Below are 25,211 nucleotides of genomic sequence, written 5' to 3' on the forward strand. Positions count from 1 at the left end.
CCCACCCCGCCCCCCAATCCTCGCGCTCCTGCGTGTCATTGATGAAACTGTATTCTGGGGGCTCAAGAAAGAGATAAACCACCCGGCGCTCAATTTTAAAAGGTCAGCTGAGTGAGCGGGATTAAATCATTGTTACGCGGGAGACACGAGACGAGATGAGGTGCGTGTTGGGAAGATGTGCAGCAACTTTAACTCTGAGATGAGGCAAGGAACGGACACAACACGGAGAGAGACGCGAGGAGAATAAGCAGAAGCGGGTTTAGTTGGAGTGCGAACATTCCCAGTATTCCCAGTCCTAAACTTGAACTCATTTCTTTACAAACACTGAGAGAAATCAGAGAAAGTGAGGGAACGAGTTTAATAAAAAAAATATCAGGGAAGAAACAGGCAGAACCTAATCTGTCACTCTGATGAAGCGCGCGGGATGTGCGTAGAATATGGGATGAATAAAGGGATGTTTTGTAAATAAAGTCAGCATAAATCAGATCCACGCTGTTTACATCAGTTCTGTTTGACACTAAAACACTCGAGAGCTCAGTGATTCAAGTTTTGACATGCGCAACAGAAAGAAACAAGAAGCTCGCTCCAGACAGCCTGCGCGTAAAGACGCGTCTCAGAGTAAACACGCAGCTGAGAATCACGTTTTCAAACAAACGCGACAGGATCTGTTAACAGTTTGGACTCTATCGCTTCTGTAGAAACACAAAGAGGTCTCATCAGTCCTGATGCAGGTGACTCGTACTATAGTGCGTCCTGCACGGAGACACAAGTCAGAACTGCGAGCCTTGTTCCCCCCTCTCTCACTGTTCCTTCCGTTGGCACCCCGCCAGGTCCAGCACGCTCCGAGCCTCTTCTCCTCTTGCGCCGCTTGCTGCTCACTTTACACCACCCCTTCTCCTGAGAGGGGAGAGAGAGAGAGTGGGAGGGAGGATGGAGAAGGGGGTGCCCCCGAAAGAGGTGGAGCCGAGCGGAGGGAGGGAGCAGGGGAGTCTCTCTGCCGACGCTGGAGTGAGGTAGAGTTGGGTTGGAGGGGGGCGACGGGAGCCCTTGGCCGCCTATTCGCCTTCCAGTTGCCTCCACGCTATATAAACACTCATTGGTGCCTCTGGCTTGACGCACACACACTCCTTGCGCACGCATGCACAATACACACACTGAGGGTGACTTGTATAGGCAGCCAGAGAGCGAGAGAGAGAGGAGAGAGAGCGCTCTGAGAAACAGAAAGGTACACAGAGAGGAGAGTGGACGTCAGAAAGTAAGAGAAGGAGAAGGAGGACGGCAGCTCCTGAGCATCTCCTGCGCACCCACGCATCCCTGTACGCTCACGGATCTTAAACATTTCTACTCCTCGTGTTTGCGCCACAGAGACGTGACTTTTTAATGCAAAGACGCTTTTTGATTTTCTCTTTAAAAATTATTTGAAGGAGACGCGATTCCTGGAAGAGTTTTCGTTTATTTTTTTTCCTCTCTCACCTTAAACCAACTCTTTCCATCCCTCGAGAAGTTTTAAAAAGTAAAAAGCCCTCGTCAGTTCCAGGGCTCGGCTTCACTTTTTCCACGTGTCCCCGGGAGTCCCGGCGTTTGAAATAAACGTGTCACCTTAGAGATCATTTTTTTCTTTTTCTTTCTTCAGCAATTTTTTCCATCTCCCTTTTTTCTTTTTCTTTTTAGTCAGTAATTCACAAACGAGACTAAAAATGATATTTCAAACATCAGGACAGACCCCAGCCAAGAGAATTCCGTGTCCTAAATGTTTCAATCATTAAAACAAAGCGAGTTTTAATAGTTTCACTTTCCCCCCCACACTTCATAAGCTGAGGCGTGATCCTGAAGACGCGGGGAGCTCACCTGTAGCGTCTCTGCCCAGTTCAGCCGAGCCTGATTCGCACCTCTGAGGCACAGAGACGCCACTTTGTGACTGTTTTAAAACACAGACCCACGAAATCAGAAAGGAACTTTACACACTTCATTCATTCTCACAGCAGAGCAGCCGCTGCCTCCTGACACCTCCAGTGCGCGTAAAAAGAGCGCTGCGCTATTTTACGCAAAAAAGAACTTTGAAAGTTTGACGAAGATTTACTTTGCCCCCTTTTTGGAGCACAAAAACAAAGTTTCAGCGCATCTTTGTCCAAAGTTTCTGAAAGTCGACCCCAGTTCCGCAGAGATCACCGGGCTCTCCATCACCATGCTGTTCGACACTTTCGACATCGTCTCTGCTCTGGCCACTCTGGCCGCTTGCCTGGTGTCCATGGCCCTGCTCCTCGCCGTGTCCCAGCAACTGTGGCAGCTCCGGTGGACGGCCACGCGGGATAAAAACTGCAAGCTGCCCATGCCGAAAGGATCCATGGGCTTCCCCTTCATCGGCGAGACCTGCCACTGGCTTCTGCAGGTAAGAGCGCACTCTGGGCAGGGAGCGAGGGAGGGAGGGAGAGGGGATGAGTTTGGTGGAGGGAGACAGAATCTGGGTCAGCGCCGGTCTCCGTGTCTGTGAGGTGATATCAGTCTCATCTAATTATTTATTCCTCCCCAAAGATCGTTTTGCGCTTTTTTATTGACATCTTTAGTAATTTTTGCAAACATCTGCGCCTTTTTTTTTTACCAGCCACATTTTTGTTGTTTGCAAAAGGAGAAAACTCATTTAAAAAACACCAGAGCGCAACTTTTTTTTGTTTTTAAAGCCTCACACTCGTTCTTTTATAGCCTTTGTTAATTGGACTCCATATCCCATAATGCACAATGTTACATTAACTCAGAAACTCATAAATATCAAGATTCTAAAACAAAAAAACCCCCCCAAACTGATCTGCTGCTTCATCTCCATCCTGCGCGAATGGGATGCACAGTGAACACGCACACACAGAGGAGAATCAAAGAGTTTCGCTTCATCTTTTATTAGTTTACAGCCCTGTAATATCTCTCCCCGCACTCCAGCGGTGGCTCCGCACAGACTCTTCTTTCCCCTCATTATCTCACACAGGAGCGCATCAGCCAGTCGCGGCGCGACGTCACAGTCTATTGATCACATCTGATACGGTGGCGAGTCCAGGCTGAGCCGTGGGGACTCATGTCTCTGACCGAGAAGGAGGACACTCGTGTCCACAAAGAGATTCTGTTTTGTGCTGATTGTTCTGAGAAGGAATGAGAAAAGGGAAGTTCTGTGTAAAAGGGTTAAATCGAGGGTAAAGTGCAGTCTCTGGACACGCTCTCCTCCTCCTCCTCCTTTTCTTCTTCTTTTTTAAAATCTTGGTTGCATTCAGAAAGGTTCCCGACACGCCGCGTTTTCAGTAGATTGGTCAGAGATTCCTGCAGAAAAAAGGAAAGCCCTGCACCATGCGTAGTATTGATCCAGCTTACCAAAACTCAATCGGTAAGATGCGTCACTGTCTAACCCCCCCCCCCCCCCCCCCAGCATCCACCCATATCAATAAAATTTGCAGATAATCTTAATGTTTGAGGCTAAAAATGAAACACCTGGACCAGTGAGTGATAGGAGATCAGGGTGCACGTGAGTGCCGCTACTGAGGACTCCCGGGAGCGCGCCAGCTGAGGGGACAGCTAATAAAACAGACAGAAGAAGAAGAGAGACAGGAGGGAAAGGGAAGCCAGGCTCGACGAGCGGAGGCAAGTTGGCCGCGTGCGGGGCTTGAACTCGCGGTGCTCCTCTGCGTTACATCTGACACCGAGCGAGACGCGTTCCCGGAATGCAAGCGGGAACCACGGCCAAGTTTATGGTGAGGGGAGGGGGGAGGCATGTCAGTCAGAAGGAGGAATAAGAGGCTGTCTGTACTTATGAGGACCCCGCGTCCCCACAAGCAGGGCTCAGACCTGATTTATAACCTTAAAGTGAAGTTTTAGAACAGCGCAGTCAGGAGAGGTGGGCGGGTCGATGCTAATATCAATCGTATGCTGGTATTGGTTTAGGATCATTCTTGTGTTGCCTGTCATGCCCGTTTCATTTATAGCTTATAGCACATTTAAAGAACAGAAGTTGAGCCAGAGTGCTTCATAGGCAGGCACATTTACATTCAAGAAACACCAAATGCTGAAAGTTGTGTTTTGTTGTGTTAACTAATTATTGTGGAGAGTAAGAATCAGGGTGATTTTTTGGTTGGTAACAAGTGTTCGGAATTTGCAAATTTTTTACTATTCATCTCATAAATCATGACTCGCTGTGAGCTGCCTTCATCAAGTAGTAGTTTCGGCACTGGTATCAGTAATACTTGTCCTGTGTTTACAGTAGCAGCCAGTGTACCAGGAGCCACTACAGACATCTTTTTGATTATAAGAAAAAGAAAGAAGGTGCGTGCACTACACTCTGTGTGTGTCCCGTGTCCAGTCCAAAGACTGTAGATAGAAGATGGATGTCTGTGACATCACTCACTGGCTGGTGAAATCCTGTCTGGAAGCCTCAGGTTGAGTACTTTGCCCGTCTCCAAGCCACAGGAGTCACACCACACCCATGCGCTAAGGAAGCCACGCCCCCAGGCATATTTTTCTCTAAATGGGAGCATAACCGACACAACAAAGGCTGCACTGACGATGATTTGAAGCGAACAATGAGGTCATAAACTGCCCAGGAAAGCGCTTAGCGAGGTCCCGGCCTGAAGAAGCACTAGCACTGTTTTCCTATAGGTTTAATTAAAACTGACTTTGCCCCCTGCTGGGCATCAGACATAAAGCTGGCTTGCGGAGGTTGACTTGGTGCTACTCAGAACATTTTTGGGGGACTGCGTTACTGCGATGTAGTTTTTTTTTTGCTCTTCTTTCTCCTAGAGATCAACCATACTTGTTGTGGTCATCTTCCTTCTACCAATCAGAGTCTGAGCTATGTGCGGCGTCATCACCCAGAATTTCCTTCCTGTTTGAATGTTTGGTTTCTTCTTAAAGACTCAATTTTCTTTCTTTTTTGATCACTTGGGATCGTAAAAAACAACTCATGCAGAGCAGAAGCAGCATTTGGAGGTTCTGAGCATTCTGTGTTAGGTCTGTCGTCGGTCGCTGCCCACTCCTCACACTTTAGCTACACACACAGTCACCATTTGGTAAATCTGCCTGTCTGCTGCTGAATTTTTTTTCTCACTATGAGAGCGTAAAAACAGTGAAGTTATGCGCATACACACATATACACATGGTATATTTTTACCCTGCACACACGCAGCAGCACATTTCTGTGACGGATCCATTTTAAAGCAATCTGCAGTTAGAAATAGTTCTGTGGTCACTCTGCCAGAGCCCTGTCTGCTCTCATTAGGAGCCTGAGCTTTCTGGAGCTACGGTGCCAAGCAGGAGCGCTACTGAGGCTTCACACACACACACACACACACACACAAACACACATACAGGCACACAGAAATAATGTACTAATCTTTTTGCACATAGACATAAATGTTTTCCTGTGCACACACATATATGAAAAGAAAATATGATACAAAAACCATAAGTGCATGTTGATTCTGAGTTACCTTTAAACATATAATTTATAACAAACTTTTATTTTTGAGTGAAGCTGTACGGCCGTAGACTTGTAGTGTTTTTTAAAGTCATTTTTGTCTCACGTTAGATGATCTGGACACTTTGTTTTAATCACTCCACTCCTCACAATTTTAGCTGGACGCAAAGGATTTTTTCTGAAATATTGTACGCATGTTGCTGGGTTTCTACTTCGTTGAAGTTCGTTAACAGTTACCTTCCACGACCACTAGGGGTCACCACACCACAAGGATCCCAGGAATATGTTTTGGTAGCTAAGAAGTGAATTTAAAAAACATCGGAAACACTGATAAGTCGAACCAATGAAGTTTTTTAAATACATTTTTATCCTCCTTTGACAAAACAAATCTACTGTTGCTAGGTAACCAGGTAAACCTTTCTTCTGTTTTTCATGCAGTTTCTTTGGGTCGGAGCCTCATAACTTACTCACATACACACAAACAAACCACACAAACATGTACGTGGAGCAGCCTCGCTGGACTGAATCTGGGTCAGATGAGAAGAAATGAACATGAGGCTCACACACACAGAGTAGAAGGTCCAAATGTTTTGTGTCGTCATTTTTGGCTTGCATAATTGGTCAAAAATAGCGACCAGGAGCTCAGATGGAGCTACATCAACTCACACACACACACACACACACACACACACACACACACGCCTGCCTTCTTCTGTCTGTTCGGCTGTAATGAAGTGTCAATGACGGTGGCCAGAGTAATAACAATCCTGCAGCCCAAACACTCTCTCGTGGCTCACAGTGACGACAGCCTCCCTCCGTTTACAGCTTGCTCCTTCTTCTTCTTCTGCACCTGCACTGTTGTCTTCTTCTATGGTGGTACGGCTACAGATCCTCTGCAGGTGATGGCTGTTTCTGTTGATGGTATTTGGTGTCATCAGGTGTTTGTGTTCTTTGATGACTTGAACCCAACCTTTTCATATAGTCAACTTTTACAACATCCCAAGCAGCCTTTAAAGGCAACTTTTAATTCTTGTTTGCAGATAAATGCAGGCAAAAGCCACCAAAATTGAGAAGTGTTCATCAGCTGTGCAGAGTTGGCAGGTTTGACTAACAAGGCTACTTCAGTTTCTTCCTCACAGCCCAAACACGTGCACGTTTGGGTTTACAGGTCATTCCTAAATGGTCCTAAATGTTGGCCCCGCGACAGACTGGTGACTTATCTGGGGTGTATCTCGCTTTGGCTTCGTCTGGAAATCCTCACCTGGATAAGCGCTTAAGAAGCTACATGGATGACACCGATGCTCGGTCAGGCCCGTATTGCCTCACTGCAGCCCGCTGTGCAGCATTTTTCAGTGTGCTTAGAGTCTTGCCAGCATACCGTTTGGCTTTGTGAGGACAAATAAGTAAATACAGAAGTCTGAAGTAGGAGGTGGATGTGGAGGAAAACCTTCAGCATGACGAAGCATCACTGGGCAAGATACTAAGTTTCCACTGATACATTCATCAGAATGTGAGTGTGAAAGGATGAATGAAGGCTGTAGTAAGAAAGCGCTTTGGTAAATGGACTGATTCATATGCAGTGCTTCTCTGTTCTACCTGAGCACTCAAAGCCCTTTGTACAACATGCCTCATTCACCAATTCGTACAAGCACTTTTTTCATTTTTTTCTTAAGGGTGTTTCAGCATATCTAGACATGGATCGAACCGCCAACCTTCCAATTAGCAGATGAACTGGTTTTACCTCCTGAGCTGCAGCCAATCCCAAACAGAGCAGAAAAGGACTATATAAATACGGCTCCTTTTGTTGCTTTGTCGCTGGCGTTAGGGAAAAGGTCAGTGTTTGGGTTTAGACGCCTCTTTTCTCAGTGTTGAACAAAAGTTGCGTATCTCCTCGTCAATAAGCTTATTCTTCATTTGCCTAATCGGCATGGTGGTCATTTCATGGTGTCCTGTACCAGCAACCATGCTATCTATTCACGGCTGTGCCAGGCATGTGGGGGGACGTGTCATGTTGTCTGCTGGAGCAATACGTGAAGCTTCTGGCTCCTGACCGAACGTCAGCATGTGAGGAGCTGGAAGTGAGGACGGACAACATGCAAGAAAAAACACTGGATTTAAAAAAAATCAAATGCAATGAAACTTAAAAAAAGATTGTTGTTAAAAAACAATGTTTCCTAAACTTTTTTAAAATTGGGAACAATTGTACAAATTTTAACAGAGATTCACAGATTCGTTCTGCAAAATCAGGAGCTTGCAATTCACGATCTCGACAAATTGTCATCATAAAACTCAAAATTCAGTCGTATACGACGCAAGATTCTCTCATGCCGACGGCAGACGACCACCTCGAAGCTCCTCTGCTTCGTAGCGCATGTGAGGCCTTTTGTTTTTTAGCCGAATTGCTCCTTTAAGCAGCTCAGACAGAGGGGGGATTGTGAGGACTGGTGGCTTCATCTATAGTAGGTTCCATTACTGCGGTCCAGCCCGCTGTGTGCTGCATAGCTGTGGTTACACAGTCCTGAGGCACACACACACACACACACACACACTCAGAGTCTTTCCATTTGCTGTGTTGGTCTGTGTGTGCATAAAGTCATATAACATGCAGCAGGCGCACATATAGAGTATGATGATGTAGCACACATGCAAAGACACAATTAATTGGCCACACATGCACAGCAGTGTGTGAGCACATACAGATCATAAACCCACTCTTTCTCTCTGTCTTTCTTGTGTGGCGTGGCAGGGAGCTGGCAAGTGCATGTTCACTGGGTAAGAGATACATAGTTCACTGAGCGGACACAGGGGGTAAAAGTGTTAACATTCAAGGCAGGACCCTTGAACCGCCGAGGACGCTTCTTCTTCTCACACCCCGCTAAACTGTGTTCAAGCTCCTCTATGTTTTTCGTTTTGTCGTTGTATTTTTTTCTCCGTTTTTTCAATTTTCTTAAATTTAATAATGAAAAAAAAAACAACCTCCTGTCACCGTCTTGTGTAAATATAGTCGACTTTACATTTTAAGTGCATTTAATGATCCTCTGCGTGATTCGTGATATAATTTCCCCCCCCCAACTTTTCAGTCCCGTAGTGCTGCTTCCCTGCAGCCTTCTGTTTTTTATCTTCTTCAAATATCTGAGGCATTTCTAACTTTCTGGATTTCAGTGTTTCAAAAATAGCCTCACCTAATTTTTTCCCCACGCTTTCTCTGCTGTTTCCTCGAGCCTTTGCTTCTCTACGTCTTGCCATTTTCTTGTTTTCCCCCAATCAATAATGACATTTTTCATCACTATTTTTCTTCTTCCTTTCCCCCCTCACTCTTACATCCATCCATCCTTCCATCCATGCCCTCCTCCTCCCTCCTCTTGTACAGATTAGCAGGAGGTACTGGCAGCAGGTCCCTTGCCCCTTCTTTCACCCCGAGAACACACTGCTCCCTCCTTCAACACTCTTGTCCTGGGCCGAGTATAGAGGCCAGTGTTAATCTCCCTTTCTCAATGAGTGTGCGTGTGTGTGTGTGTGTGTGTGTCACAGAGAGCTCGAGTTTTTAAAAGATCAGGATGTTTTTTCATTCTCTTATTTTCTTATTGTTAACAAACTCTCACCAAAGAGCTCAATGCTTGCTGCGTTTTTCACACCGCTTTCCCCACTTTTTGTCAAGCGTCACTGAAGAAATCAGGAAGTTGCTCCTAAAAAACAGACGAGCACAGCATTGTAGCAAACGCTAAAAGTGTTAGGAACTATTTTCAGCAGCGGCTTGATCTACAGTTGGTGCTATAATGAGTATTTGGTGCTTGTAAATGGGACCAAGTCAAGTAGATCTTTCCAGAAGAAGATAGAAAAGCAGCGCAAACGAGATCCTGTTTGGGTTCCAGTCGCAGCATCCGAAGTCAAGTTCAGGCTCAGAGGTCGCAGGAGAAAAGTGGCGCTTCCATTACTCAGCGAAATGAGAGTTAACTCTCTGGACAACAATGGAGGAACAGGACGTGTCAGATGGCAGCTGCTAGGAGGATCAAGTCCTTGTTGGTTTTGGTCATTTAGAAGGAAAAAGAGGGAATATCAGCTGAAGGATATTGGTGGACTTTCACACGGTGTCTGTGTTGGCTTGTAGTTGGGGTGCGTCTGTGTGTCAGGGCATTAGCTCGGGTCCCCGGGGTTAGCGCTTAGAGAGTTTTAAACAACCATAATCTCCCTTTCTATAATGTCCCCGGGTCAGGGGCCAAGCCTCTCCCTCTCTCTCCCACCCGCTCCCTCTCTCTCCTGCTCGCTCGCTCTATTCTCCTCGTTTTTTGGCTGAACTATCCGTAGCCCTTTTTTCCTTAATCCGTCCTTTCTGAAACGAGCACCCATCCCGATCTCCCCGCCTCCTCCGCCACGCTCAGTCCCCTTTCACACTTTCTCCCTCCGTCTTTAACCCCCCCCCACCTTCATTCTTTATCTTTCCTCCTCTCCTCTTACCTTAGTTTCCTTCCTTCTCTTCTTTCTTCCACCCCACTCCCCTCATTCCTAACCCTTCTTCTTCTCCTCCTCCTCTCGGTGTCTCTCTCTGATGTGGTGGCGTGACTGCAAAGGGACGGGGGTTCATTGTCAAGTTGAGGACCTATCGCACCATTCAAACGCACAACCCCCCCCTCGCACACACACACTGGCTCCTTGGTATCTCTGGCACCAGCTGAATGATTGACAGTTGAAAAGAGAGAAGGAATTCCCTTGCAGCCTTTGACCTCGTTTCCTCTGCCTCGCACTTCCACAGTTATTCTCGCAGCATTTTCACTTTTCATTTTTTAACCTTTGATTTAGATAAAAGTGGGTTTTTTGTATGTGTCTGTGTGTTTCCAGACTATATATTCTCCCCTTCCTATCAGTCAAGCATCATACGGACAGAGATCTTGTGAATGTTTTTGCTTCTTCGCCTGTGACTTTTGTGGGTTTTAAATTCTCTTTTGCTCACTTCTAGTAACGTTAGCGCATCAAGCTAACCGTGAGCTACCTCACATCGCTTCACGTTGCCATTTGCGTCTTAAAGGTTGCCTTTTAACAAACTGCAACGATGTGAAGAGGAGGGTCAAGGCCGGCACTCAGTACCTGTCATTTCTTCAGTTAGAGGGAATTAACAGTCAGTAAACTCGTTGTTTCCTCGTACATTTGTTTCGCTTGCTTCCTCTTTAGCACCGATGTCCAACCGTACTGCAGTTTCACGGTACCTGTGTACAAATATGTCTGTGCAACGACAATAAAGAGTTAAAGTCTGATGGATATCCATTCCTCTCAGAAATTCCCGGTGTGTCAGATACAGCACAGATAAATGCAAGCGCAAAGCTTAAGACAACCACACATTTACATTTTAACGAGAAACGCCACCGACAGAGTCCAACACAATGACAGCAGCACGCACGCACCTCAGAAAGCGTGACCCGACTGTCCCCAGCCCTACACCACCGAGGCAATGTCCTACATTTCGATTGGCTCCATTTTAGCAAAGTGAACACACATGCACGTTTCACAGGGATTTTGGGGTTACAAAAAAAAGCTACAAGGACAGAAAACGGTAATTCGTGAATGCAAGAAGACAATGAGAACAATCGTAGCTCTGTCCATCACACGATCGATGCTGTGACAAACCTAACATGTACAGTTTGCTTTCATTTTTAAGAAATATCGATACTGAAATTTCTGACTATATTATTACTGACGTGTCTCACGTCCCATACAAACATACTCTTTGTTGGAAACCAGCCGCCTTGAATGTGTTGAAAGGAGCCGTGATTAAAAGCGTCAATAAAACTAAACAACCGAGCAACCGTAAAACCAGAATACGGTAAAAAGGAGGCGAGGCTGAAGCCGGATGTGGTCAACAAGTTCAATCTGAGCTTTCTTAAGTTTGTTTGATGTAAGGTTTATATTCAAGTTATTATATTTAACTTACGTTTTTAAATTAAAAACAAAAGCCAAACAGCTTCTTTTGATAAGTATTTAAAATAACGACTCGCGTTGGTAAATGTACTGCTTTACTACAAATTGTTTTTTCCGAAGTAAAACGGTTTCTGTCAGTGTCACTGTGTAAAATATAATATTTTGGGGCTCATACTCGGCTTTCTTGTAAAATGTTAGTGCACGCAGCTCGATTAAAGAAAACTTTTAAAGCATTTTAAAGTGTGAGCCTGCTAACAAAGCTGTAAAGTGACTGGAGTTTGATGTGAAAAAATGACTTTTTAACCATTAATTTAGAAACTATAACGATTTTTTTAAAACACGGATGCGTTTAAATCACAGAAAATAAATGCAAAGCAAAAATTTAGACCAAAGTCTTCAGGATGCACTCTTTCTTCCTGGTAATTTAGCAGGAAATGTCACAAAACAAAACTCTTACGAGCACGTCTAAATCGGAGTATAGCGTCTGTGTATGTCGACTGCATCGTGTGCACTTTACACCGAGTTAATAAGTCAAACATTTTCATTCAAGGAAACCTTCAACTGCTCTGGGAATGCCTTGAAAAAGATAGATGTAATTTATATATTTAATAGATCCCCCAAAACATCAAGTTTGGGTTCACTCCCTGACGTTAATTTGAAATATTTGTTCTTGTTATATCAGCTGCTTTATCTCTTTACACAGTAAAGCTTTCATCTCCCTCATTTTTTTCTGCAGCTGGTAAAAAATCTTCCCCGGGTTTGTTGGTGAATTTCCTACAACTGTCTGTTTCTCTACTCCGTCTAACCATCACCCCAATATTTGTATTTCATAGACTCTCTAAATATACACACTTATACACAGACACACTTACTCTCACTGTCTCTGGTCAGCAAGCCAGTGTGTGTGTGTGTGTGCGTGGATTGATCTGAGTAAACATAATTAGCTGTGTTTTTTTGTCTTGCCCTAATAAAAGACTCATTTGTTGGACATTTCCACTGCACTACAAAGAGGACATTTATAAGCCCGGGCCCAGGTTCGCCCCCAGGCCAACCCCAACAGAACAGACGGGGGTATTTTTAGCACGGCCGGCGCGCTAGCAGGGTTTGCCGGGACAGTGTGTGTGAGTGTGTGTGTGTAAGAGAGAGAGAAAAGAAGAGAAACTGAGATTTTATGACATCTTTTGTGATTGCGCTGGTTTTTGTGAGAAATTCTGTTGAAATGTGAGTGTGTAGCTCTCCTTTATTGAGAAAAAATCTGATAAAAGCACTCTAGAGAAGCGGACACTGGCGGCTACGAGAACGCTGTCCAGACTGTAGTCACGCACAGACAATCTTTCAAGGCCATTCCTTTAGTCTGTCCCCTACCCATTGTGTGTATAAAACCTTTAACCCTCCTATTCTAACCCTCCTTTAACCACACCTCAGGGTCCAGCTTGAAGCTGTGTTCGCTTGTCTAAACCCAATGACAGCGTTTTTGTTCTTATCTTAAAGTGAATGGGGAGTTTATGGGTGAGACCGATGGAAAAAAGTGTGTGGAAAAAAGCATCAATTTTTAAATTTTTTTTAAGTTAAGAAAAGTTTTGTTTTTGAAGTAAACCCACTTCGTCCTTTCAAATCAAGAACAGGGAGAATGGCTGAAAATGTCGGTGTACAGGTTGTTACAACGAGAAGATTGACGGGAATTTCACTGACCACACACACAGACTAGTGTGCATAAAATTTTGTTGATTATTATGATAAAAACATCTCCGCCAGATTCCCTTCTTTTTAGAAAAGATGTTCCCCTTAAATAATCGATCCACATGATAAATGTCTGTAAAAAAATGCAATCAGCCTGCTGCTACCAAACCGCAAAAGTCACAAAACCTTCATATCGAGAGTTTTGGATTCAAACAGCTTGTCAAGGTCTAGAAATATTTTAAACTGCTTGCATCGCCATGGCAACAGTAATAAATTGGAATTATTAATGACACTGTGAACCAGTTTGGGTCCAGGCCTCGCCGCTGCTGTTTATTCCATGTAACATGCAAACAACGAACAACAGCAAAAGCGCCGTTATTTTGTTTTTAAGAGTCAGAGTAGAATGCACTTCAGACATTTTGCAGAATTAAGTGAAGCCACACACACACACGCACCTTTATTTGTTGTCCATTTGCTAAATGCGTGGAGCTAATATGCAGTAAAGTTCAAACAGGAATTAATTTAAACCAAGAGAAACAAATTTAACCCACTTAAAATGATATAAAATAAAGGACCTGAATTTATTTTAAATACCTAAAAAAAAGAAAAAAATGGCTAGTGGTTATTTATACTTGTTAAAATCAACTGTGAATGTTTTCGAGGCCATGCTCGCTGGTATTAGCTGTGTTATCTAATCACAGCCAGCTACTTATAGCAGATCCAAAATAAAATCTACATGTCGTCAGTTTTGTTGCTTTTCATAAAGCATCCAACTGGCGTACGGCGTTGCAGGTAATTGCAGGAATTTCTTTCAGCTTGTGCTGGAAAACCCTCACAAAGTCGGCCACGGTTCAACAGTAAAGCGGCGGCAGGGGTGTGATTGCACCCTGAGCTCTCTGGCTTGATTCCAGTGTTATTCACAGCTTCTGACTGCACGGTGCTGGAAAATAAAAATAAAATTAAATAAAACCCGAGGTGCGTTCCTCGTGATGTTTTCGGCTCCCATAGCCAGCTTGTACTTCCCCCAGTTGCTATGTAACAAGAAAAAAAAAACTTTATGCCCACCGTCATTAAGAGAAACCTCTTTATGGTTTTCAGCTCACATCAGAGTTTGTTGCCTGTGACCTCGATGGTAAAATCAGCCGTTATGTTGTGGGACCAATTTTGGTTTGGGGTTTTTTGTGTGTGTGAGTGTTTACAGTGACGGCTGCTTCGCCTCGCCAGAGTTTGGAGGGAAAGTGTGTTTGAACCAATCAGGGTGATTGCAGACGCGACGGCTACGTTTACAAATCTGTGTGTGCGTGTGCACAGTTATGTACGTGTTCTCCTGCAGAAGAACTGTGGCGTCATTACATCACAACTTTCCATGCTTGCTCCCTGTGTGTGTTGGGCCAGTTTTGAGAGCGGTGGGGAGGTTGTGAGGTTAGGGAGGGATGGGGTGGGGGTACGGGGGCTGTACACTTCTCACCTTTTAAGCTAAATGTCACCCAGACCACACCCCTGGCGCATGCTCACACTCAAGCACACACACACTTTTTTTCTTGCAGAGAATCTGACAGAAGAAAACCTTCAGCATTTGCCAAAATGTGTGTGAGTTTCTAAAAAGAAAACACAGAGAAATGGAAAGAGAAGTCGTAACGCACAGAACGCACAAAAAAAGTACACAATCGTCCCAATCTGATGCTGTATCTTGGAGGGTGAAAGGGAGCCTTGTCTGGCTGCCTGAGGAACTCCCTTTGAATTGGACTGTGTGTGTGTGTGTGTGTGTGTCAGCAGGCCTGCCAGGCAGACATACTAAACCACTCTACATCCATGTGGCAGCAAAATGTAGCTTGGAAAACAACCCTGCTCTAACACACACATTTACGCACTCAAACACACACACCCTGAGGGCTCTAGAGGCCAGCCGGTCGACCTGGTGTGTGTGTTTGTTAATGTGTGTGTGCTGCAGTGAAAACAGGAAGTGTACAGGAGCTGTGAAAACAGCTCGGGCCAACAGTTTGTACCCAGACACATCGACAGAGAGAAAAAGAAACCCCCAAAATTTGCAAAGGTGCATGAATGAATGAATGAATGCGGCTTCAAAAATAGACTCTTTAAAGACAACTCAGTCCCAGCTACACTGAAACTGGATGGTTTCTACAGTTTTAAGCCGACTATCAGGTGGACGACATCGACCAGGAATCAGGCAGCTGTCGGACAGCTTTGCAGGATAAAACCCAGTGTGAATAAAATAACGCCAGCACCTCGAGTTCAAGTGAACACTCTGAAACACGGCAGGGCGGGACAGTGGGGCGTGAGGAGCTTGAATGCTAATTAACAGCATTTCTCATCAATAAAAGCAGTCTGGCAATCAGAGTTTTCAAAGCAGCACGAAAACAGCAGCCAGACGTACAGAGCGGGCAAAAGCATCTGTGCTCAATTTAGGTCGACTTCACACAGAGAAACCTTAGCATGTCAGCTACGTTGCGATGAAGAGAGAAAGAAATGAATGACTGATATTAATAAGCAGTCATGAAGGAAGAAGGAAGCTTCAATCACCTCTTGATCGTCATTGGTTGCTGTTCAGCAGGTGTTTTGCGTCGCATCTTTATCCTCTGCCACAGAAACCGTTTGAGTCTTGTTTGTCTTTCTGATGTCAAAAAACTATTTAATTACAACTCTTATTTCCAGCTTATATTTGGTGATATGGTAATGGAAAGCAGCAGCAGGAACCAATTACACAACAGAGATGTAAGAGGTGGTATGAAAAGGAGGTGCTGGGGGTGGAGGTGGGTTGAAATGTGGCTTGCAGAAGGAGCATTGATACATAGCACGCCTTACATGAGTTTTGCTGCCTGGATGTGTACAAGGACATCATGTAAAAGGCTCAGCTTAGCTTCTTGGCCTGCCTGAACTAACACCGTGCTGAGCTGTAGGAATCAAAATGACATGGCTGTTAGTTTCTGCAAAAATGACTCAGTTTTACTGCAGCAACTTCATTGTGGGTGGAAACTGGGATTGAAACCGGTCTGTTACCAGTCTTTAGGAGTAGGAGCTTCACCTGCGTGTCTGCTGTGTTCGTTTAGGGTCGTGGGTTTTCCTGCAAAGATGTAAATCCAAGGAGTATTGGTAAAGGCATGCTGAATACAGCACACTATGGAATAGAGCAGCATAACAGAGCAGCTGACAGTAGTTGCTTTTTTCAAAGGGGCTCCATACACAAAGTGCATCACTTTGGTGCTGATGGTTGGTAGCCAGGAGACATTCTACCTTCTGGTTGCCTAGGTAACCCTCTAATATTTTTACAAACCCTGCCACATGGCTATCGACGGCATACTTCACTTGAATTCTATTCCATCAATTGACCCACTTCATGTCACCAGTTATTTTACCCACCTTCGCTTCAAGCTGTTTAATATGATTTGGTGTCTCCGCCTTCAAGATATATTTCATTTGTGCTTGAAGGTGGAGTCCACCAGTTTTTTGCAAGTGAGAGGTCATACAAAAGAACCAGGTAATTAAAAACCGATATCCCTCTTATTAGTTGATGGTAATCTTGGAGGGGTTCAGTTTTCTCCAGCTCATTCTTCTAAATATGTGAAAGACCATATAAAGTTTTGAGATTGCATTTATTCCATTGCCTCTTTTAGCCCCCTTCAAAGTCTTTATCTATTCCCATGGTTGTCCCCCGGACGCTGCTCAAACACAAGTGAGCAATATGTCTCTGATAATTAGACATGTCTTTAACATTTACCAGTGTGTTTGGAGCTGAACCTTTCATAGGGACTAAAAGCAGGAATATCTCAGCCTCTGGTAATTTATTCTAAATGTGTGACGTTATAAACATGCACTACTAATTCCACTGAGTTCCCCTTTGCAAACATCTATGCACCGAATGTAAAACACTTATTTACACCCAACCAGAGACACACACACTTTTTATATACTATACAAAGTCAGTCCTAATTTAGACCATAAGCACCTCCTCAGCTTTAAAACCTCTTGGCCAAGCGAGGTGTTTTTGATTGGGAGTTTAGTAAATCTATCGAGGCTTCACTTTAGGACTATGAGCCAGTAATCACACCGCTGACCGGAATCAGTGAGCGGACACATTTTGAGCCCTCGCACACAAACAAAAAGCACCGCCGCTGCTGCCAGAGGTGTGCCCTCGACCAGGAAACAAACTACTTGCTAAAATTAGTTTCTGAGCTCCGCATTCAAGCACAAACATGCTGCCTATAACTGCACTCATACACATGCCGACTGTTTTGTAGTGTCGGGGGTTACAGCTTATCGTAATGTTGGCTTGTGTCAGGAAGGTTTAAAGTTATTCTGATTTTTTTTAAACAAAAATCCCAATAAAAATGCTCTCCTTGTCTGTTTTGTGTTGATGTGTGAATAAACTGCCTTACAGGCTGTCCTTTTGCCTTCATGTTTACACACACACAAATATATATGTGTACATATATATTTGTGTGTGTGTGTGTCTGTGTGCCTCACAGTCATAAATATCTCTTTTCCCTTGAGTAAACTGGGGTCAAACCAGTTAGTGTTGTCACGGCAATTTGCAGTTGGGCCTCCACGTGTTTGTTTGCTTTCCATGTTTCTGAGTTTTTAAAGATTGTTTTATTTTAATCTTGAGTGAGTGTGTGTTTTTAAGTCTATATGCACATGTGTGTTAATACTTGCATTTGAATAATGCCTTGTTATACTCAGTGTGTATGTCCCGTGTACGTGTGTGTGTGTGTGTAACACAGTAAGCAGCCTCTCAGGCGGCTATATATTCTTTTCACTCAAACAGCCCATTTACAGTTCTGGGGTCGGCTCCCTCTCACTCTGCTGTGACCCAGACCGTTTAGAGGTCAACGTCAAAGCTGAACTCAGGTCAGCTTGCTAACTGACTCCAGCTTCGGTCCTCTGGGGTTTGTGCTTGCAACCTGGGTTGTCCAAACTGTGGGACAGGGGCCCTGAAATGTGGCGATGTGGCTCCTTGTGATGGGTCAAAACATAAAACAGGGACAAATGTTTATTTTTTTATTCTCCAGCAAGAAATTCGATTTTTTCTCCGTGGCTCGTAGTATTGCTCATGCACCTACATTGTTTTGGTGTGAACTGCCCAGTTTTGCAGGTATGGGGTGTAACAACGCTTATCTAGATGCTTATAGGAATAAAACATGCACTTAATCTCTCTTTTTTTTAAAAAGAAATCACACACCTGTCACTAAAAAAATTTTCTTCTTACTACCGAGTTAAACCAGAAGCTCTACCTGTAATTCTAGCAAGCACTATGCTTCTTATAGAAAAAGGGAAAATTCACTTTCTCTGATTGCCTTCAAATAAAAAAATCTGAGAAGGAGAAATCCCCTCTGTGATTTAAATAGTGACAACCCTGTGAAGAAAGATGCAGTTTAATGTGCTACAAGTTAAACTACATCTTGTGGACGTTTGGACCTCCTCAATAATTCAGGTAAACTGATCCCGTTCATCTGGACGTTTTCAACTGGCGAAACATTTCGTCAGTTTTCCAAGTGACTGGTTTCCCTAACCTTATAAACATGACTGACACTAGCAACATTGCCTAACAATGAGCCATGAGCTCAGTTGCATGATTGTTAATATGTAGATTGTCATGAGCATTCATCAGAAGTTGCCGGCATAGTCCATTCATCTTAGGGTTTGGGTTCCCCAGGCCTGACAACTTGGAGCTCCACCTCAGTTGATGAACTAGGAGAAAAAGATTTGAAGTGGCAATGGCCAAAAATGAGCAGTCTGAGGCTGAAACTTCTTATATCCTCGAGCAGTCTCCTGTCAGTCTTCTTCATCAGGATGAGAAATTTCATTTACTGTATTTTAAGCCTGAACTGCAAATGTTTTGAGAACCTTTAACCTCACCGCTCGTGGGCCGATGTTAAAACTGATCTCTGCCTGTGCCCTAAAGGCAACTTGAATCAGTTTTCATTGCATTAACCTGATGTATACAGGCTCCTTAAACATCTGCAGTCTTCTGCTTTCAGTTGGTTTAAGTTTACTTTTTTCTCTGAGAGCTGAGATGATGGAAACCTCAGTAACTTTTAGCATGTGGAGAACTCACCAGTCTGTTTGGGCCCCGAGCCACAGAGAGAGTAGAAAGTACTTACTGAAACCTTTTAGAGATGAAGATCAAAAGCTGGGGTGAAGGTTGGATCCTAAAGACTGTTTTAAATTATTAGAAAGTGCAAAAAGCATGAAGAACTAGCATCTTTTGTTAACGGTGGTCGAGGGCAAGGAGAGTGTTTTTCAGAGTAGGCCCCATCAGTTTGGTGAGGTATCACTGTTTTGAGGAGCCTTTTTGGATCTGACCATCTTCTGTTTGAGGACAGCAACTGCTGGCTGTCTACTGAAATATTTCATCAATTTTAAAAATGATTTCTGCATGATTAAAACCTCGTCTCACAATGTTTCCGTAACAGTGATGATGATGATGGCTAGAATCACGAAATTTTAAGGAATTTCATGTTAAGAATACACTAACCCTTAAACTGCTGACAATATAAAAGATTTCTTTGAGTCAGATATTAAGAAAGATATAGATTTAGAAGTGGAGATGGGGGCGATCTACATTAGCAGGATTTGAAAAGGTTCCTCTGATTTCCGTGAAACAGGGTGAGGAGTGTTTGGGAAATTCCTTCTGTTACCGTCTCCTCACACCTGCTTCTCTCAAAGGGGAACTCCAGCATTCAGTCCCAACAGTGCTCTCTAAAACTACCCATCTTTCTCTTCTTCCTTTCTTAATAGAATTTCGACTTTCTTATAGATGTTGAAGGAAGAAGAATGGAAAAGCACCAGGTTTATTTTTCTATGAGCAAAACTAGTTTCTTTAATATGGATTTGTGACATACTGCCTCATATAATTAATCCTCCAGCACCACTAAAGAACTGTTGCTCATTATACCGTAGAAAATATCTTAAAACGACTCTCGTGAGTTGTGTCTTCAGCATTACAAGTTAGATCTGTGATTGATCTCTGTGCTTACTCTCTTTTCCTTTGTCCAGGGCTCGAGCTTCCATGCATCACGGAGACAGAAGTACGGCAACGTGTTCAAGACCCACCTGCTAGGCCGTCCTGTGATTCGGGTTACGGGCGCAGAGAACGTGCGCAAGGTGCTGATGGGCGAGCACACTCTGGTGACGGTGGACTGGCCTCAGAGCACGTCCACGCTGCTGGGACCAAACTCACTGGCCAACAGCATCGGAGACATCCACCGCAAGAGGAGGAAGGTCAGGACACGTGTTAATTTAAGTTTGCAAACACACACAACTATACAGAGATACCGAACGCATGTATTTGTGTGTTCATCTTTACTTTTAATGCTTCACTTTGTGCTAACTGCAAAGACTCAACTTGACCAAGGAAAATTTACATCCTAAACCAATCAAAAGTTAAATATTTTCAGGATGTAGATATTTTGATTTTAAGCCATTTGACTATACAAAGTGTTTAGTAAGACATTTCAGTCTCTGTCTTATATTTTTAGCAGCACAAAAAAAAATGCAGCACTATAATTTCAATACTTTAGGCAGAGGAAATATGTGGACTTAAATATAACAATGCAACTACTGATTTAATTTAAATGCAATCACTATTGATGACTCTGCCCTTGGATACAACTAACTACTGTCTTCAATGTGAGAAGGTTAACACCAGCTTCCAACTTTATTTTGATATTCTAACATGATAGTAGAAGGAGCAAAAAAGACTGTTTTAAACTGAAGCATAATATTTGAACTTTCTGGAGACCAGAGTACTCACCTGACACGATAGAAAATAAGTAAAATGAAAGTATACTTTCAAGTGTTTCCTGAATCTGCACAACTGTTTTTTTTTTTTTTTGTAAGTACGGCTTATATTTGGCTTCTGACCTCTTGCTGCCTGCAACACATCGCCAACAGTTCCTCGAAATAATTAGCAACAAATGATAAAACTGCACTCTGACGATAAACTCCAGCCCTAACTCAATATCGACTGAAACGCTGAGTTAGGTCCTTTATTCCCTTTTACGTTATGTTAGGTAGAAACTGATCATCTCGTCACATGACGCTTTAGGGGGACAACCTTGAGAGCACTGAAAAGAATGAAGTAGGAAGCATATATGCTTGCTATCGTATCAGGGCGTTGTTTAAGAGGTCCCTGGCCCCCAAAATGTATAAAACCAGCTTTCTTACAAAGCTTCAGTATGAACTAAAAGCAGCACTCTGAAAGAAAGACTCACCGCTGGACGGTTCAAACAGCCCTGAAAAGATGCTGCAAAGGATCTGTCTCCCTCGAAATGTCTGCGGCTAAACCCACCTGGATTCACAAATACAAACCCAGAACACAAAATACAACACAAAAGAGACATAAGATTAATTACACAAGTTATAAAGATAATTCAACTCTTGTCTTGTTTGGCCTGATGAGGTTTAATGGTCCCAACTTTTACCGGCTTTTCTCTTGTACCTTGTTTTTGTAACACGAAGTGTGGAATTGAAGGTAATCATATGAACTGCATCTTCATGCAGCAGCATGCACGGGGGTATCAAATGCTCACCCTGAGACAATGCTTGAATACATTTCTCGGAGGCAAAAGAAATGTGAGGCAATAAAAACATATAAAATCACCAGGACATCTTAAATAGTCGGCTTTTACTTTTACCAAAGATGAAGATCTGTCTCCACATGCAAACAAAAACAAACTCTGAATTTTATGTCTAAAAATTACTTAATTATTAAGACCTATAGGATTTCTATATTAATCTGTTAGTCATTTCATTTATAAGCTGCCAGAGAACAGTGAAAAATCCACCTGTCATCAAGCACAACGTCTTAAAACAGGGAGTCTGGAGCGAGGGCGGAACCACTGCGCTTTTATCGAATATAAAAAATAAAAAGCAGACCTAATTTAAATGCAAACAATTAATAGATGGAACATCAACTTTTTAATTCCTAATGATTGAGTGAAAAAAAATTGGGTATTGGGATGTGCACATTATTTTTGTTTGCAAAGGCAACCATCGGACTTGCATCTTTGATTGAGTCCCAAACTAGTTTTCTATTTTCTGTTGATTTCTTCATCTCTTTACACACTATGTGCACATCATCCTGCAGCAGCTGCAACTGCATGCAAACACGCTCATCAATATTCATGCTGTGGAATAAGTGGCAGACAGTGACGTGCACACATTCGGAGTCCTCTGCACAAAGGGTGAGGCAGGACGCGCAAACAGACAGAGTATCGGTGTAAAGCTGATCCTGTCCGCTCACTCTTATCAGCAGCATCCTGGCTGCTGAAGCGTGAGAACGACCCCTCCATCATTCCATCTTCTCCTGCTCCTCCTCTCATCTGCCTTCGGACAGAGCGAGCGAGAGAGCGAGAGACAGCCCTCATGTTTCCGTTTTTTTTTTAGTTTTTTTAATTTTCTGTCATTTCTCCCCCTGACTATTATTATTATCTCTCTCGTGCACTTTCTCTCTTCTTTTCTGTCTCTTGCTTCCTCTCTGGCTCTCTCGTTTCTGTGCCAAGACCATTTCAGGTAATCAGCCACTTACCTCTCCCTCCTATTACCCCCTTATCCCCAGGGCACAAACCTTCTTTTCTCTCTCTCTTACACACACACACACACACACACACACACACACACACACACACACACACACACACACACACACGCAACATCACGCACAAGAATCGGAACGAGAAAAACAAGAAGTAGAGCTCCCAGTGTTTTCCTGTAAATCAGTCTCTCATTTTCTCTCTGCAGACACAGTTAAGGTTTTTTTGGAGGGGTTTGGAGGCGGGGTCGGGTTTCCTTGCTGCCGTGCCCCGGGACAGGCGAGGGGTTGGTCGGGTCTAATCTGAGCTCTGATCCCCTCTCCTCTCCCTGGAGAACCCCGCACTAACCTCATGTAATGACCCCTGATTAGGAAGGCTGCCTCCGACACGGCACAAAGAGGGGCTTTCTGTGGGGGCCCAACATACACACACACCTGAACGCTGCCTTGGATGGATACACACACAGTAAAGTTGCTTAGCCTCATAAGTTTAAGCTGAAGTGCCTCTGAGCAAGACTCAAACTCGTGACCTCTGGCCTCCAGCCAAGATGTCCCCGAATATTCGACTGTTGTATCTAACTTGATTTCAACTTGTCTACTGTCCTGTTTATGATCGGGAAACCCGCAGTTCTGGATCATTTTTATCACGACTGATATGTTTAGATCTCCTAATGGCCCTCCCCTTTGCCTTTTTGAGTCTCCTCAAGTTGATGAAGTCACGTGGAGCATAGTGATGAGGGAAAAAAATGGCACACAAGCATCTCAGTCCAGGCTGTGTTTTTTCTGGGGTGAGACAGTATTTTTTTCTCTGCAGTGTCAGTCTCATTCTGAGGGATGAGCTAAAAACTTCAGTCGTGGCCGCAGACCCGGTTCTGGTAACCGGTTATGCTCTTCTACATGAAACAGCAGAGAATGTTTGCTCTCTCTGCACAAGTTTCGAGCCTGTGGTAAGATCACAGAGCACAACTGGTCAAAACTTTCAGGACTTTCAGGGAGAGATCTAAAAGCAGCCTGGAAGCTGTCATGACATGCCCTAGAAAATCAGCCAAGTTCAGGTAAGACTTTTGATTTTTGTGGGCCTCCACGCCACCTCGTACATCATCTTAGCTTCAGTGCCGACCAATCCCTTCATGGATCAGTACCCACCACTGCTGCCAAGTTAGTCACTTTCTAGCTAGATAAATATATATGGATATTTAAGCACTTAAGTCATCATTTAGCAGCTACCCCTGAACAAAACAACATTTTATGGGATTGTTTAAACTTTGTTGCAGATACAGAACTAGAAAGACTTCAAGAGAGCTATTAGTGAACGTGTAGGTTTAAAGAGCCATCAGAAAACCAATAGACTGAGCTTGTGGCAGGTGCAGAGAGGCGGGTGGCTTACAGGGTCCTTCAAATGTACGCGTGTTTACACTGTGACTTTCAGCTTGCTGTGGGATTTACAGACACATCACTTCAATATAAGGAGGGCCGACAGAATGAATGATATTATAAGGAGAGCCAGAGGTCAGCTGGCCATTTTTCAGCAGCTTAAACAAGTGTGTGTGTGTGTGTGTGTGTGTGTGTGCGGGCTCCCTCCTGTTTTTCTGGATAATAAAGCTAAGTCAACAGAAAGAAGCGAAACACCATCAGCTGAGAGAAAAATAAGAAACTGGTTTACTGTCTGACCAGCTGGACCAGAGTGTCTCCTCTGTGTGTGTGTCTGTGGTTTTCATATGGAAAAACAATCTGCACACAGCACATTAGCCTTTTTGGTGGATCAACAGAGCCAGCCAGTTTCCATATAACCCCGTGTTAAGCTAGGAAACTAACTCCATCAAAGAACCACAGTAGACTGGTTTTCCACTACGGGCCAATCAGAGCCTAACAAGGGCAGCCAGGACTTACACATCATCCTTGACTGAAAACAACATCGAACATACCGTTTGCATTTCTGCTGCGAACTGAAGGACTTTATTTTGGTGGGTTTTAGTCGTGTAGGCTAAGATCTTTGCTCCTGCTGGATGAACAACTAGATGGGTTTGAGCGTAGTGTTTGTTCTCATGCAGACATCAGACTTTCCAATGAAATGTGTCTTTTTCAGATCTGTGCAAACACTAGAGGCACGGCAAGACTGCTTAAACTCCACGAAGGTATTCGATTAGGTTAATGACTCTTGGCCAGAATCAAAAATCAGAGTTTAGAGATATATCTCTTTTATTTCCAGCTTTAAAAAAATTGAAGTTCAATAATTAGAGGTTGTAACTCTGTTTTTGGTCTCCACTGTCACATCAGGAAAGATGCTACACAATTTGCTAGCTTTGACCACTTCCCCCCCCCTTTTTTTTGGGACACATTGCATTCATCAGTGTTTTAAATTCAATTAAATTTGGTTCTATTTATATTGACCAAATCATAACAACAGTTTCCTCAAGGTGCTTCATATTGTAAGGTAAAGACCGCACAGTAATACAGACAAAACCCCAACAATCAGGTAACGCCCCTATAAGCAAGAACTTGGTGACAGTGGGAAGGAGGCAGCTGGTTGGGGCTAAATTAAAGAAGCAGGCTACGGTTATAAACATGCTTCTTTAGAGAGTCCTACTTGGCTCTCAGTGGAAATGTTTCCCTCTGTGATGG

At 43.7% G+C, this 25,211-nt stretch overlaps 1 protein-coding gene across 1 annotated transcript in view; it reads left to right on the forward strand.

Moving 5' to 3' along the window:
* Window positions 1–1,101: 1,101 nt before the first annotated feature.
* Window positions 1,102–25,211, forward strand: part of cyp26b1 (cytochrome P450, family 26, subfamily b, polypeptide 1) — a 37,903-nt gene continuing 13,793 nt past the window's right edge. Inside the window, exons 1-2 of the mRNA XM_006803409.3 lie at window positions 1,102–2,389; window positions 20,054–20,278. Of these exons, the coding sequence (XP_006803472.1) occupies window positions 2,186–2,389; window positions 20,054–20,278 (429 nt within the window). The 5' untranslated portion in view covers window positions 1,102–2,185. The remainder of the gene's footprint in view (window positions 2,390–20,053; window positions 20,279–25,211) is intronic.

The sequence above is a fragment of the Neolamprologus brichardi genome, chromosome 3 (genome assembly GCF_056152115.1).
Source record: "Neolamprologus brichardi isolate AB-2024 chromosome 3, ASM5615211v1, whole genome shotgun sequence".
Taxonomy (NCBI): Eukaryota; Metazoa; Chordata; class Actinopteri; order Cichliformes; family Cichlidae; genus Neolamprologus; species Neolamprologus brichardi.